Source organism: Plasmodium gaboni, chromosome 11 (assembly GCF_001602025.1).
Source record: "Plasmodium gaboni strain SY75 chromosome 11, whole genome shotgun sequence".
NCBI classification, from domain to species: domain Eukaryota; phylum Apicomplexa; class Aconoidasida; order Haemosporida; family Plasmodiidae; genus Plasmodium; species Plasmodium gaboni.
The window spans coordinates 28,255-43,254 of NC_031491.1; the positions used below are offsets into that span (position 1 = coordinate 28,255).

Consider the following 15,000-nt stretch of genomic DNA (forward strand, 5'->3'; position numbering starts at 1 on the left):
TATATAAAAATATTTTTTAAAAAATAAAAAAAACAAATTTTTTTTATAAAAAAAATAAAAAAAAAATTTTTTTTTTTTTTTTTTTTTTTTTTTTTTTTTTTTTTTTTTAATTTTTTTTTTTTTTTATTTTTTTATATAAAATTATATATAAAATTTTATAAAAAAAAAAAAAAAAAAAAAAGAACATATTATTTTATACGTATGCTATATATATATATATATATATATATATATATATATATAGCCTTATATATTTATTTAAACATATTAATATATTAACATAAAAAGGAATTTCAATATATATATATATATGTTTATATTATAATTATATTCTTATTATACAAATATTACATAAAAAAAAAAAAAAAAAAAAAAAAAAAAAATACGAGGTGTCATAGTATTATATTATACGAATAGAACGATATATATATATTTTAATTCATATAATTTTTTATTATATAATAATTAGTTTATATATATATTATATATAATTTTTTTTTTTTTTCCCTCTTATTATTTTCTTTATCTTAATCGTTATTTATATACAAATAATATAATATTACAAAAGTGTATATCTATATGAAAAAATAAATAATATTTAAAAAAAAGAGAAAAAAAAAAAAAAAAAAAAAAAGAAGCCATCCTTATATATACATATATATATATGTGTGTATATTCTTTTATGGTTTTACTTTTTGAATTATTACTTTATAATATTATTAAAACAACTTTATTTATATTTTTGTAGTAATTTTATTTTTGTTATAACCTTATTTTATAACAATAACTTAAAATTGAAATGCAAATTATATATATAAATTTTAAATATATGTATAATAAATATATATAACAAATATTTTTCCTCATATAATATTCATTTTATGAATTAACATAAATAATTTAAATAAACTATTAATTAGATAAATATATTTATATATCATTAAAAACATAAATAAACTAGAACACCATAAGAATAAAATATGAAAAAATTTTTTTCTGTATTTTAAAAAAAATAATTAAGTTCAGAATCGTTACATTATAATGTGCATAATAAAATAATTTCCTCATTTTACTTTTTTAATATATATATATATATATATATATAATATATATATAATACAAATTAATTGCTTGATAAAGCATTTCATTATTTTACAACAATATTAAAATTATAATGATTTTATTTTTAATAAATAAAATAATAATATATTTTGTAATAATTTTACCTAAAGAATAATTATGCAAAGGTTTTTTCTAATTTAGAATAATACCAACACATTATTATTATAAAATATTTTGTATATATATATATATATATATATATATATATATATATATATAATATTATAAATAATATAATAAATTACATTAATTATTCATAAAATAAAAATATATATGTAATATTATTATAAAATTAAAATATTAATTTTTAATATTAGGTAATATATTTTAATATATAGGTATACATAACATCATTAATATAATAATCTAATCTACTTATAGCCTAAATATATATATTATATTATATTATATTATATTATATTATATTATATTATATTATATAAGTTGTTCATATTCTTAGATTATATTAAAAAACGCAACCTATTATTAGATTCTTCCGCAAATATAATATTATCTTTTTACAATATATTTTTTTTTTTTTTTAAGTTAAAAAATTTAAATAAATTATATTTTTTATCTTTGTCAAATTTTTATTATATTACAAACATTTATTTATTTTTCTCATAAAAATAAAAATAGTACAACTGTTTATATTTTCTTAATTATAAAATATATTATATTTACTACTATATATATATATATGTAAAGTAAAAAAACGATTAGGTATATTCTTTTCATATAGTTGTAAAATATTTGTTTCTTTTATACATAAAATATTACATTCCATATAATTAAATAAATACATTAAAATATATTATTTATTTTGCTTTTTTCTGTTGGTTATTTAGCTATTTGTTCCTATATGTTTTCTTAGATACCATAGAACAACTACAACGCAACTTTTTTTTTTATCTAGTAAATATTGAAAATATTATATACAATTGAAATAGTACCATTATAAGAAAAACTATCTAATCTATACATATATATATATATATATATATATATATATATATATTTAGTTCTATTTAAAAAAAAAAAAAATAAATAATAAATAATATTCTAACTTAACCAAAATATTTTAATATGAAAAAGCCGTATAAATATATATCCCCTTATTGGGAACTAAATATATGCAAAAAATGCAACTATACCATAAAAAAAATTATATTTATTGTTAATCTATTTTTTGTCTTTGTTTTTATATGGAATGATTTTTCTTCACATCACGTCAAGTTAAAATAAACACCATAAAGCGTATATTCATATATAAGTTTTTATATATATTATGTATATGCATATTTCACTTTATTATTTTATTTTATTATATATATATATATATATATATTTTTTTTCATGTTCTTCTATAGAAATATAAATACATATGGAATTAATTATGAATTATATCAACACAACATTGAAACAAGATATGAAAGAATATTAACAGAACTTGTTGAACATCCATGGAAAAAAAAAATTTCATCATTAGATAATACAAGACAAAATAATTTTTCTAATTCAAAGGATAATGTTTCTAATAATCAATCAACAGAAGAAATAGAAAAGACAAATGAATTAAGTACCAATTTATCTAAACTTTGGAATGATATGATTAAAAACATAGAAGAAGAATATAATAATAATACTGATCATATGGATCATAAATGGAGAGATGATATGTGGAATAATCAATGGGGGAAATATCTAGATGCAGCTTATGATAATATTAATAAACACCTAAAAAATTATAATACCTCTGAAAATTATAAAAAAGATATTACAAATAAATGGATACAATGGGCACGTGAAGATATTGAAGTTTTTGTAAATGCATTAAAAGATGAATGGTATAAAAATAATAATAATCAAAATGAATGATATTATATATTTATACACATATGTACATATATATATATATATATATATAATTTTATTCATTCATTTTTTTTTTTTTTTTTTTTTTTTAAATAATTATATACATTCAATAATATGTATAATATAATTGTATTTTTATTGTTGTTTTATTATTTAATATATTTAAGAAATACAAATAAATTCTTAAATGTTTATGTATTGCTAATTATTTTATAAATGCTTAAATACATAAAAATATCTACAATTTGTATGAACAACATTTCATGAAATAAAAAAGTTGTATTATAAAAGATTAATAAATAAATAATTAAAATTTTTATAAACATAAACAAAAATAGTAATAAGAATAATAAATTTAAAATAATTTGTAAGTATTTTAGTAAGAGAATTTTTCTAATCCCTTTAAACAATAAACGTTATATTTTCATAATGGTTATATGAATTAATCAATAAAAATAAATAAATATATATATATATATATATATATACCTATGTTGTTTTAGAAAAACACATAAAAATGATAAAGTAATATCTAATTACATGCATAACAATATAACCAAACAAACCATAAAAGCTTAAAAAATATATACAAAAAATAAAACATATATATTTATTTATTTATTCATATATGTAGCCAAAACGAAAATCTTATTAATATATATATCAAATAATAGTTATTCATTAAAAATATATTATTTTGTTTAATTTTCTTTGTTTTTTATGAATATATAAAATATAAAATTATTTATTTTTTTCCTTTTTTCTATGTGGTTCATTAATATATATTGCCTTGTTACACATATATTTCTACATAAAAATAGTGTGTTATTGATGTTCCCTATTTATTTTATTCATTCCATATGAATACGTAAATATTTAAATAAATAAATAAATAAATAAATAAATACACATATATGTATATTAATAATATGAGTCATTATGTGTAAAACATCCAATTTTTTTGTTTTTTAAATGAATATTTTATTAAATATATTTCTATGTATATATATATATATATATTCATGTATTATTTGCTTAAAATTAGGATATATCATACTTATTTATAAAATGAATTATATAGATTATAAGTATATATAAATGTGTACAAAAATATTTTTAAAAAATTTTGTTGAAACATGAGTGAACTAGAACCTTCTAATTTAATTTCAACGAACAGTACTCAGTTAAAACTTCAAGATAACCATAACAAAATAACAAATGATGTTACTTTAAATGAATATGATATGGATTATGATGTTCTTCTTTTTATATGTATTATGATTTATATAGCACTTGTAGTACTACTTCTAAAAATATGTCAACTAGTAAGATAATATAATATATATATTTAAAATAATATAATATAATACAAAATACACCATCTTTCTACAATTCAAAATTTAAAAACCATTCATTATATGCATATTTTATTTTTAAATTAATAGAGTTATCAGAGAACATGTTCTAGGCGTCGTGCCATGGTATATTTCATTGAAGCAGATTCTGGATACTTTTCTAATGAAGATGAATAGACATAAAAAAAAAATAAAAATAATAAAAATAATAATCCAATATTATTAAGAATTATTAATAAAAAAATATGTTATTTTTAAATAAGAATATTAAATGATTAATATATTACTTAAGAATTTATATAAACATGAATTATTATTATACAACAATAATAAAATGTAATATAAATAGATATGTGAAAATTAATATATATATATATATATATATATATATTATAGAGGTATCAAAAGGTACATATTATAATAATTCCTTAATGTATGAAGTTATATACTATATTAAAAAATTTATTGTGTTTCTTAAATTAAAATTTATTCATGTACAACTTCAAAGCGATACACACAAAATATTTAAAGATATATATAAACATATTTTATATACAACATATTTAACATATGTTATATTAAAACGGTTACATGGTGACTTGTAACTTTTATGACAATGTAATATATAATATACATAATTATTTCAAACAACTTCTTTTCCATTTTTAAAAGGATATAAATTTTAAAAATATAAAAGAACCAATTATTTTATACATACCTTTAATAATGAAAGAAAAAAAAAAAAAAAAATTAATTTTTATGTTTTTTCTAATTTTGCACAATTTTTTTTAAGTTTTTGTCCATAATAAATAAAAAATAAGTGTTTAAAAAAGGAAAAAAAAAAAAAAAAAAAAAAAAAAAAATTACATATATACTTATAAATATATACAACATTAAAATTATAAAATAAAATATTATTCATTTTTATCAGATAAAATAAATTATTCTTAATTTATTAACACTGTTTTATAATAAAGCGTCTTGTTCTTCCTACATTTATATTTTATTTTATATACCTTAATTTTTCTTTTCTTTTTTTTTTTTTTCTCTCTCTCTATATTCATATGACAACAAGATTAACCAAATAAAGAGAAACCTAAATCATCTTCTTCTTCTTCTTCCTCTACTTTTTCTTCTTTTTTGGCTTCCTTTTTGTCTTCACTTGGTTTGTCAGTTGTAACTTGAGCAGCAGCTGCAGGGGCACTTCCTACACTTAAGTTACTTAATAAGCTCCTATAAAACAGAAAAAGTTAAATATTAAAAAAAATATATGTTTTTATATAATTAAAAATATTATATTGCATATATATTAAAGGGTGGAAAAAACAAAACAAATTTTAATTATATACATTTTAACATAATATTATATACAATTCGCACATATATAATTATACATTGGCTATATCAAAATTCACACTCATATTTATTAAATAGCAATAAATACATGTATAAAATATATATATATATATATATATATATATATATATATATATATATATTTTATATATATATTTAGGTATGTACTAAATTTTATATACATCCATTTTTATATATATAATAAAATATTAATATATATATATATATTTTTATTATTTTATTTTTCTTACTGAATATCTTTTCCCTTTAAAGCCCTTTCGAAAAGCATTGGTAAGTATGGCAAAACAGTATTGTTAGAATTTTTAATAAGCTTTAAAATATTGTCACTTGTTATACTCATTTTTTCTTCATGTAATATTAAAGCAGCATAGGTACATAAAAGTTCCTGCTTTTCACATTCTGGTAATTCTGATGCTGGAATTGATGCCATTTTTTCTTTTTCTTTTTTATTTTAAATTTATAAAATGTTATAAAATTATTAAATATATTTTAATTTACAATTTATTCTTAAATAAGAAAATAAGAAATTGTTATTTTTCTTTTATTATTATTTTTTTTTTAATTATAAATATATATCTCCTAATTTTTTCTTTTTTTTTCTTGAAGTAAAAAAATAAGCAAAAATAAAAAAATTATATTATATATTATTATTATATATAATATATATATTTTTATAATAACTTTGGTAAAAGCTATTTAATTTAAAGAACTTCAAAATAATTTTAGAAAAAAAAAAAAAAAAAAAAAAAAGAGGGGATTGAAAAATTATAATATATATAAATATATATATATATATATAATATTATATATGTAAATATGTGAAATAATACATATAATATAAAAAAAAAAAAAAAAAAAAAAAAAAAAAAGAGGCAAAAATATAATAATAAATATTGATATAAAGCATATATAATAAAATATATTAATATATATATATTAATGTACATATATATATATAGTTTTAATATATATGTTATTTAATTAATATATTATATATATACATATATAATATATATAATATATATTTTATAATATTAAGTATATAGTATCTTAACAAGTAAATTATTAGTGTATCAAAGAGGTTAAGTTATATTATACCATATTTATAGTACGTATAATAAAAACAATCATTTTTCATATGAATTATTTATATATTTTTTATATATATTAAAATACACATAAAATATATATTCTTATAATATTCATATAATTATATTTATGGTGTTTTTATTTTATTTTTTTTTCTTTTACTATATAATAAATTAAGTAATATATAATATTATATATATTTTTTTTTATTATAATTATGAAAATTTTATTTATATATATATATATATTTATCTATATATATAAGTATCATTATATATATTTTTTTTTTATTATAAAAAATATATGTAGGTACAACAATTTTTTATATTACATATATTATACCCCTATTTAATTTTTTCTTTAAATATTATATATTATATACTAATATTTATATATAAAAAATAATTAAATTTTTAAAAATGCTATTATAAAATATTAAAAATAAAATCGTGTATTTTGTAAATATATTACGTATTATAAATATTTATACATATTTTTTTATTACATATAAAAAAAAAAAAATTATTCTTAAAAAAAATTATATTTATATATATATATATATATATATATATATTATATATCACACTTTTCCCCATACAAAATTATGTATATAATTTTTTTTCTTTTTATTTATTCTTTTAATTCGAATTTTACAATTTCTAAATTTTAAGAAAAATCTCCATAAAATAAAAGTTCAAAAAACTCATTATAATTTTAAAATAGGAACTAATATTTTGTTTGAAATGTGGTAATAATATATCCTTATTCTCACAGAAGAGAGAACAAAAAAACATAACATATATGCATATATAATATATAACTTATAAATATATAACTATGGCATTTATATGTCACCCTTGAAAAAAAAAACTCTATATATATATCATATTAAATTTGTCATATATAACGTTCAATGTTTTAATATTACATTTCTAAAAAACTGACAATTTAATAAACTCTCAATAAAACAATCTTTGAATTTAGTACTAATGAAAAAAATTCGTAATTTATATGGAACGGAAAATATATTTTTTTCCAATAATTATTCAATTGTATATAAAAAAATATATATATTATAACATTTCTATATAAAATGAAATATAATATATAATAAAATAAATAAATAATGAATTCATTAATCAATATAAATATGTGTACTTACTTCTTATATATAGTTCAAATTTTTATTTTTTTCTATAAATATATCTTATAATATTATTAAAGAAAAAAAAAAGACCTATTAATTTATTATATATTAAAAGAAAAATTATTTTATAACTATACTATATATTATTATAAAAGACAATTACGTTTTTTTTTCTTATTTCATTTATATCTTTATATTTATTCAATATATAAAGATATAATTTAAACATATATATATATTTTTTATTAATCATTTTTTAAACAATATTTTTTTTCTTTTGTTTTCCATTCATTATATATATATGTATATTCTAAATTTTGGTAAAAAAAAAGAAGTATTTCATTAAAACATTTTTATGATCAATAAAAGGTAAAAAAACAAACAATATTATATATATACATATATATATATATATTCTATAAGAATTATATTTTAATTATCCATATATCGAATGGATAATTTTTATTATTTATTTTTAAATATATCAATATATATATATATATATATATATATATATAATATATTTATTTAAAACATTATTATATATATAGGCATTTTTAAATTTTGCTTAGCTTTCAAAATTATTCCAAAAATTAAATAAAATATTGAAATTATTTATATAAGTACATATAATATTTTTTATAATTTTAATTTTCATTATATATAGTATAATAAAATAATATATATTTATATATTATTTAATATATATATATTTTTTTTTTTTTTTTTTTTTTCATATGCATTATGATAAATCCCTATACTATAAGGCGTCAATAGTCTAACGGCCATGATACCTGCCTTCCAAGCAGGTGACCCGGGTTCGACTCCCGGTTGACGCAGCCAAACCTTAAATTTAGCAATAAGTTTACAGGTCAATCTAAAATATGGATAAACCTTCGGGTTGTTCGTATATATTATTAATTTTATAATTTTTTTTTTTATATTTTTTTTTACCCTTTTTTTTAAAAGAATAAATAATTTTATTTTATTTTTATTTAATAACAAGAATAAATTAATACGTATATAATATATATATAATATTACAATGTAATACTTAACAAGAATATTCTTCATTTTCTTTATTTTTAATTAATTATTTTGCACGTAAAATCATTTTTAAGCAATAATATATAAATAACAATATAGAAAAATCTTATATATATATTGGTTAAATCGTAATAAGATAATACTTTATTTAGTATAGTAAAAAAATTCCATGTAAGAATAATGTATTTATATATATATAATATCTTTCTAATATAACATATTTTAGGATTAAGATCAATTTCAGTTTATATTAAAATACATGAACACCTTTCCATATATAATACACCTTATAAAATGTTTTTCTATATAAAATTATAAAGAATGAAACACTTTCTTTTCATATAACATTTCAACATATATTCTTATATTAACACAACAGGAGGTTAGCTTTAAAATATAAATACATATAAATCTATATTTTCAATAACATTACATATATATAAAGAAAAAATATATATATAAATTAATATATCATTTATATTGTACCTTTCGAGTAAGAATAATTAAATATTATATACATACAATAATATAATATGTTAATGTCTTTCTTTTCTTAATAAATAAATAAATAAATAAATAAACATTTTATATATAAACTACATATAATATATAAAGGAATAAAAATAATTAACCACATTTATTAATATTCTTCAAATGTAAAAATTTTTATAACCTTTTTATTATATGCTTTTTAAATTATATGGTAACACATATAATAATATTTTCTGTTCATTACAAATATTCCTTTCTCTATAAATAAAATATTTATTAAATATTTAAGAAAATAAAATATTAAGAAAAATAAAAAAAAAATACACAAATTTCTTTTTCAATTATAATAATTCATATATTGTATTATATTTAATATAGAAAAATATATATAAGTATTTTTTTTTTTTGCGCAACATATATATATATATATATATATATATATATATGACAATAAAAATACTGATGGTAATTAATTATATATATTGAAATAATTTTACAAATAATAAAATTTAATATTAAATACGTATACTGAATTTTTCTAAATATTTTTTTTTTTTTTTTGGGAAAATTATTTCTTCTTTGAGTCCATATTTGTACTTATAATATTTATAATATGCATTAAAATTACATATAAAATTAAAATATTATTAAAATTTATTGTTTTTTTTTTTTCCATATATAAATTTTATATCATTTTAAATATGCACGAAATGGGGTTCGAACCCATGCGAACTTACGTTCATCAGATCTTGAGTCTGACGCTTTAGACCACTCAGCCATCCGTGCTTAATACAATTTATGTATTTTTCTTTTCGTAATTATAAAATTTTTCAAAGAAAAAAAAAAACTAAATAAAAAATAAATCAAAATAATAATAAAAGAAAATGTAAAATATTTACTTTCTTTTTTTATAATATGATAAAACTAATTTATTAAAAAATTACATATTTATTATATATATATGTACATAATCTAATTTTTTTTTTTTAATTATTTTAAAAAAAAAAACGTTAAAATATAAAATTTTTTTCTTTTCTTTTTTTGGTTTTTATTTGAAATATTAAAAATGAGAAAAGGGAACATAAATAAAAATACGAAAATTAAGTATATTATTCTTAAAAAACTATTCGTACTATTCATAATATAATTAAAAAGACATTTATTTATACTTTTAAAATAATTTATATATAATAAAGCTACAATTATATAAATTATGTATAAGTAGAGAACTACATAAACTTGGAATATAATGTTATAACCTTTTATCTATTATATATTATTTTAACACCCATATAATTTAATATCTTATAACATAAATATAAATATATATATATATATATATATTATATGTTTAGATTAGGCTTTCGAGGAAAAACCATTTCTGCATAATTATATGCATTTTATTTTCCATTAGTTCTTTTGTATAAAATAAATTTGGTTCTTATAAATGAGAGTTATTTAAAGAATATAATATAAATATAAATATATATATATGATATATTTGTATTTTAATATATTCTTGCAAAAATATATTCATGAGAAAAATAATATAAAAACTTTAAATGAAATAAATATTACACTGATGGCATTTATTCTTTTTCAAGATTTATATTTATTTTATTTTATCATTTTTTTTGTGAAATATATATATATGTTAATATATATATCTTTTTTTTTTTCCTTTTTTTTTTTTTTTTTTTTTGTTTTAATTAAAGAAAAAAGATATTATATTTCCTATAATTTGTTTTAAACTTTTAAATATACTCACGTTATATGTATACAATTTAAAAAAAAAAAAAAAAAGAATCTTATTATTATAAAAGATATTTATTAAACATTCACATATATATATATATATATATATATATATATCGACTTGAAATATATATTTTATATAATCACACATGTGTTATGATTATAATTATTTAGAATAACACAATTATTTACCTTCAAATATATTATATATAAATTTTATATATTTAATTTTTTTTTGGTGTGTAAATGTATAATTCTTAATATACATAATAAATTAATTTAAGACTATATAATGACGTAATATTATAAATATTTAAGTTATTGTTTTGTTTTGTTTTTTGTGTGTATAATGTTTTGAAAAAAATGATTTAGCGAACACAAAAATATATATATATATATATATATATATATATATAATTATACCACATTTTATATATAAGAGAAAAGAACTATGCCTAATGTATTCTTACGTAATTACATTTTCATATTTCTATTATTAACAAATAAATTTTTGAAAACTTTTGATTATGTAGAGAGTAAACACTGGAATAATATATGCTTAAAAGACCTATATGATAAAAATGATATCAAATTAAATAAAACAAACAAATTTAAATTAAAATTTAAAAATTTTATGTATTCAGATTTAAAAAAAGAAAAGAAAAGAAAAGAAACAATAATAACTACACAAAAACAAAAACAAAAATTATATGGTCAAACTAATACATATCTTAAAAAGAGAAATAAAATACAACAAATATTTGCTCATATTCCATACAACAAAAATTTTAAGAAAATTAATCATGATATATACACATTAAAAAATATTAATTATCGTACAAAAAATGGTAACAAAAAAATTTATCTTAAGATTAATAATGCTACCCATTTTGAAACAATTAAAACTTATATTCCAAAATATATAAAGAACTATAGACATAAAAATGAAGGAAAAACACAAAAAAAAATAAGAAATTCTAACAATATATTACAATATTATTTATCACCAAAAAATAATAATAATAATAATAATGTGAATTTTACTTATAATATGCTGTTTATTAATCTATTATATAATATTATAAGTAAAAATATAAATGAAAAAAAAAAAAAAAATCGAAAAAGAGATTTCCAAAAATATTTAAGGAAATATGAAGAATTGTACCAAAAATTTACACCAGAAAATGATGATGAAAATGATGACAAAAATGATGATAATTTAATTTCACGAATAAATAAAAAAAATATTTCTAATATTATTATTAACGAATGGTGTTTACGTAATAATAATGAAAAATATAATTCTACCTTAATGTATGATTATATATCTAATATGCATAATACAGAATATCAAGATATAACAAGTGTAAATAATTTTATAAAAAATAATGAAATGATAGAAAAAGAAACATGGGAACAAAAACAGAAACCATATTTAACGTATAAATATGAATTTAAATATATAGATCCTATAGATCGAAAAAATAAATTGTATCAATATGAATATTATATACCAAAATTAATAACATATGAAGAAGATATTTCTACTGAATCAAAATTTGTACCTTCTAATTTTAATTCACCAAAATGTTATAATAATTCACCTGTAAATGCTTTAACAACTAGTGGATTTAGTAGTCGTAATATTGATACATTTGGAAAAGAAAGAAATAAAATATATTCATTCAATACACCAACTGATGTAAAAAGAAATATATTTTTTGATGATCTAATATTAATATCATCATCTTATAATCAACACTTCTTTCCAAATTTGAACTTTTTATTAAACTTACATACACTACAAATTCTAATAAGGGACAAAACAGCTATAGAAACGGATTATATGATAGACAAATTTGACCAACTAAAAGAAAAACTAATTCAAATTAATTCACCACAGTTAATAGATAATAATAAAAATAATGAAAATAAATATAATAATAATAAGAAGAAGATATCCAAAATTGATAATATACAAGATATACAACACAAGAAGTATCAAACGAATAATCAATATAATAAAACTAAAGATGATGAAATAAATGAAGAAATATCTAGTAATTTAACATATAAGAAAACCTTATTTGATGACAAAATACAATTATTCAAAAATAAATATGATAAAAATATTTTGGATGATAAAGATTTTGTTAATCTATGGAAATATAATGAAAAAGGAGAAATTGTAGAAACAATCAATAAAATACCTATACCAAAAATTTATTTAAATATTGATGATCCAAAATATCTTTCATGGAAAATTTTACAAAATTCAGGAAAAACAGCTTTCAAAGAAATTCCAACACCAAATAGAAAACTAGAAGCATGGAGGCAACAAGTAAATTTAAAAACATTTTATAAACAAAATTTTGATAACAGTATAAGTTTAAGAAATATTTCAAAGGAAGAATTGGTTGATTATAAAATGAAAATATTAGATAATAATTTTGAAAAAAATGAAAAGCTTCAAAATAATATATGTGATGATCATAATAAGGTAAAATTGGATAATCAACAAAATAAGGAGAATCATGAAGTCAATGAGAATATGAATCATTATAATAGTGATAATAATAATGATGATAATCATAATAATATTAATGATAGTTATCATGATAATAATAATAATAATAATAATAATAGTTATTATTATGGAAGTACCCATAAAATGAATAAGGAAGATAAAAAAGTTGTTAACGAAAATATTAATGTATGTGAAAACACAAACAGGGCAGATAATAATAATGAAATATCTTCGAAAAATTATAAGGAACATAAAATGAAATATCAAGATACATCTAATAGTTCATATAATTTTAATAAAGAACAAATTGATAAGTGCAAAAGAAAATACAAAAAAGCTTTTTATACCCTAGTTGTAAGAGATGGAATAGTAGATGAATATTTATCTGATGACATTAGCATTTTAAAAAATTTAGATAATGAATTAAAAAAAAAATCTGAAATAAACCAAAATAAGGAAAATGAAGGTAATTCACAAAGTGATAATAATACACAGAAACAACATATTCAAGATGAACAAGAAACTGAACAAAAAAAAAGTAAAATATTTGTTGGTAGCTTTTTTAATGTAAAAGATGTAGAAATTGAATATTTAATTAATAAAGAATTATATTTTATACCTGAACATTCGAATTGGTATAAAACAAATACACAACCATTTATTAGAGGGCAAATTGGAAAACAATCCAGAAAATTTGATAATGATTATCCTATTTATGATTATAGAAAAAGTGATTTTGGTATGGCCAAATTTTCATCCTTAAACTTAGCATCTATCAAAGATTGTGCTGTCGTATATTTAGATGAAAATATTGATTTAAGTGATAAGTTTATTCATATTATATTTATAGCAACCTCAAAAAATGAAGATAATAATATTAATATTAATAATAATAATAATAGTAATAATAATAATGATATATATGAAAAACAGTCGAATTATAATGTATATCAAAATATACCATCTAATAGCAAACAAACCAACACAAATAATAATTCTGAATGTAATAACGAACAAAATAAAATTAAAGAACAACATAATAACCAATATGAAAAAGAAGAAACTACTCAAAAATGTCATATAGAAAAAAGTATATCTAGCCATGATGATACAATACAAAATTCTGATATTGAAAAAAATGAATGTAAAGAAAATAAAAAAAGTAAATATACAGAAACCAAATTAACAGAATATCATATGCACAATCCAATAAC

General features: G+C 15.8%; 4 protein-coding genes and 2 non-coding genes across 6 annotated transcripts in view; 4 read left to right on the forward strand and 2 right to left on the reverse strand.

Moving 5' to 3' along the window:
- Positions 1-2,208: 2,208 nt before the first annotated feature.
- On the forward strand, positions 2,209-3,000 carry PGSY75_1102900 (exported protein (hyp11); the record flags this gene model as incomplete). Its single annotated transcript, XM_018786157.1, has 2 exons — positions 2,209-2,357; positions 2,493-3,000. The coding sequence occupies 2 exons, from the start codon at positions 2,209-2,211 to the stop codon at positions 2,998-3,000; spliced, it is 657 nt and encodes a 218-aa protein (XP_018640952.1).
- Positions 3,001-4,133: 1,133 nt separating this feature from the next.
- PGSY75_1103000 (hypothetical protein) lies at positions 4,134-4,529 on the forward strand (the record flags this gene model as incomplete). Its single annotated transcript, XM_018786158.1, has 2 exons — positions 4,134-4,322; positions 4,443-4,529. 2 exons carry the CDS (start codon positions 4,134-4,136, stop codon positions 4,527-4,529), a joined length of 276 nt encoding a protein of 91 aa, XP_018640953.1.
- An 899-nt stretch (positions 4,530-5,428) lies between these two features.
- PGSY75_1103100 (putative 60S acidic ribosomal protein P1) lies at positions 5,429-6,159 on the reverse strand (the record flags this gene model as incomplete). The annotated part of the gene is made up of 2 exons (XM_018786159.1): positions 5,429-5,585; positions 5,960-6,159. The coding sequence occupies 2 exons, from the start codon at positions 6,157-6,159 to the stop codon at positions 5,429-5,431; spliced, it is 357 nt and encodes a 118-aa protein (XP_018640954.1).
- Positions 6,160-8,731: 2,572 nt separating this feature from the next.
- On the forward strand, positions 8,732-8,804 carry PGSY75_1103200. The gene has a single exon. It is a non-coding gene; the product is annotated as a tRNA-Gly (tRNA).
- Positions 8,805-10,194: 1,390 nt separating this feature from the next.
- On the reverse strand, positions 10,195-10,290 carry PGSY75_1103300. The gene has a single exon. It is a non-coding gene; the product is annotated as a tRNA-Leu (tRNA).
- Positions 10,291-11,710: 1,420 nt separating this feature from the next.
- Positions 11,711-15,000, forward strand: part of PGSY75_1103400 (putative FeS cluster assembly protein SufD) — a gene marked incomplete at both ends in the record, with an annotated part of 4,065 nt that continues 775 nt past the window's right edge. Inside the window, one exon of the mRNA XM_018786160.1 lies at positions 11,711-15,000. This exon is cut by the window's right edge and continues 775 nt beyond it. Within this exon, the coding sequence (XP_018640955.1) occupies positions 11,711-15,000 (3,290 nt within the window).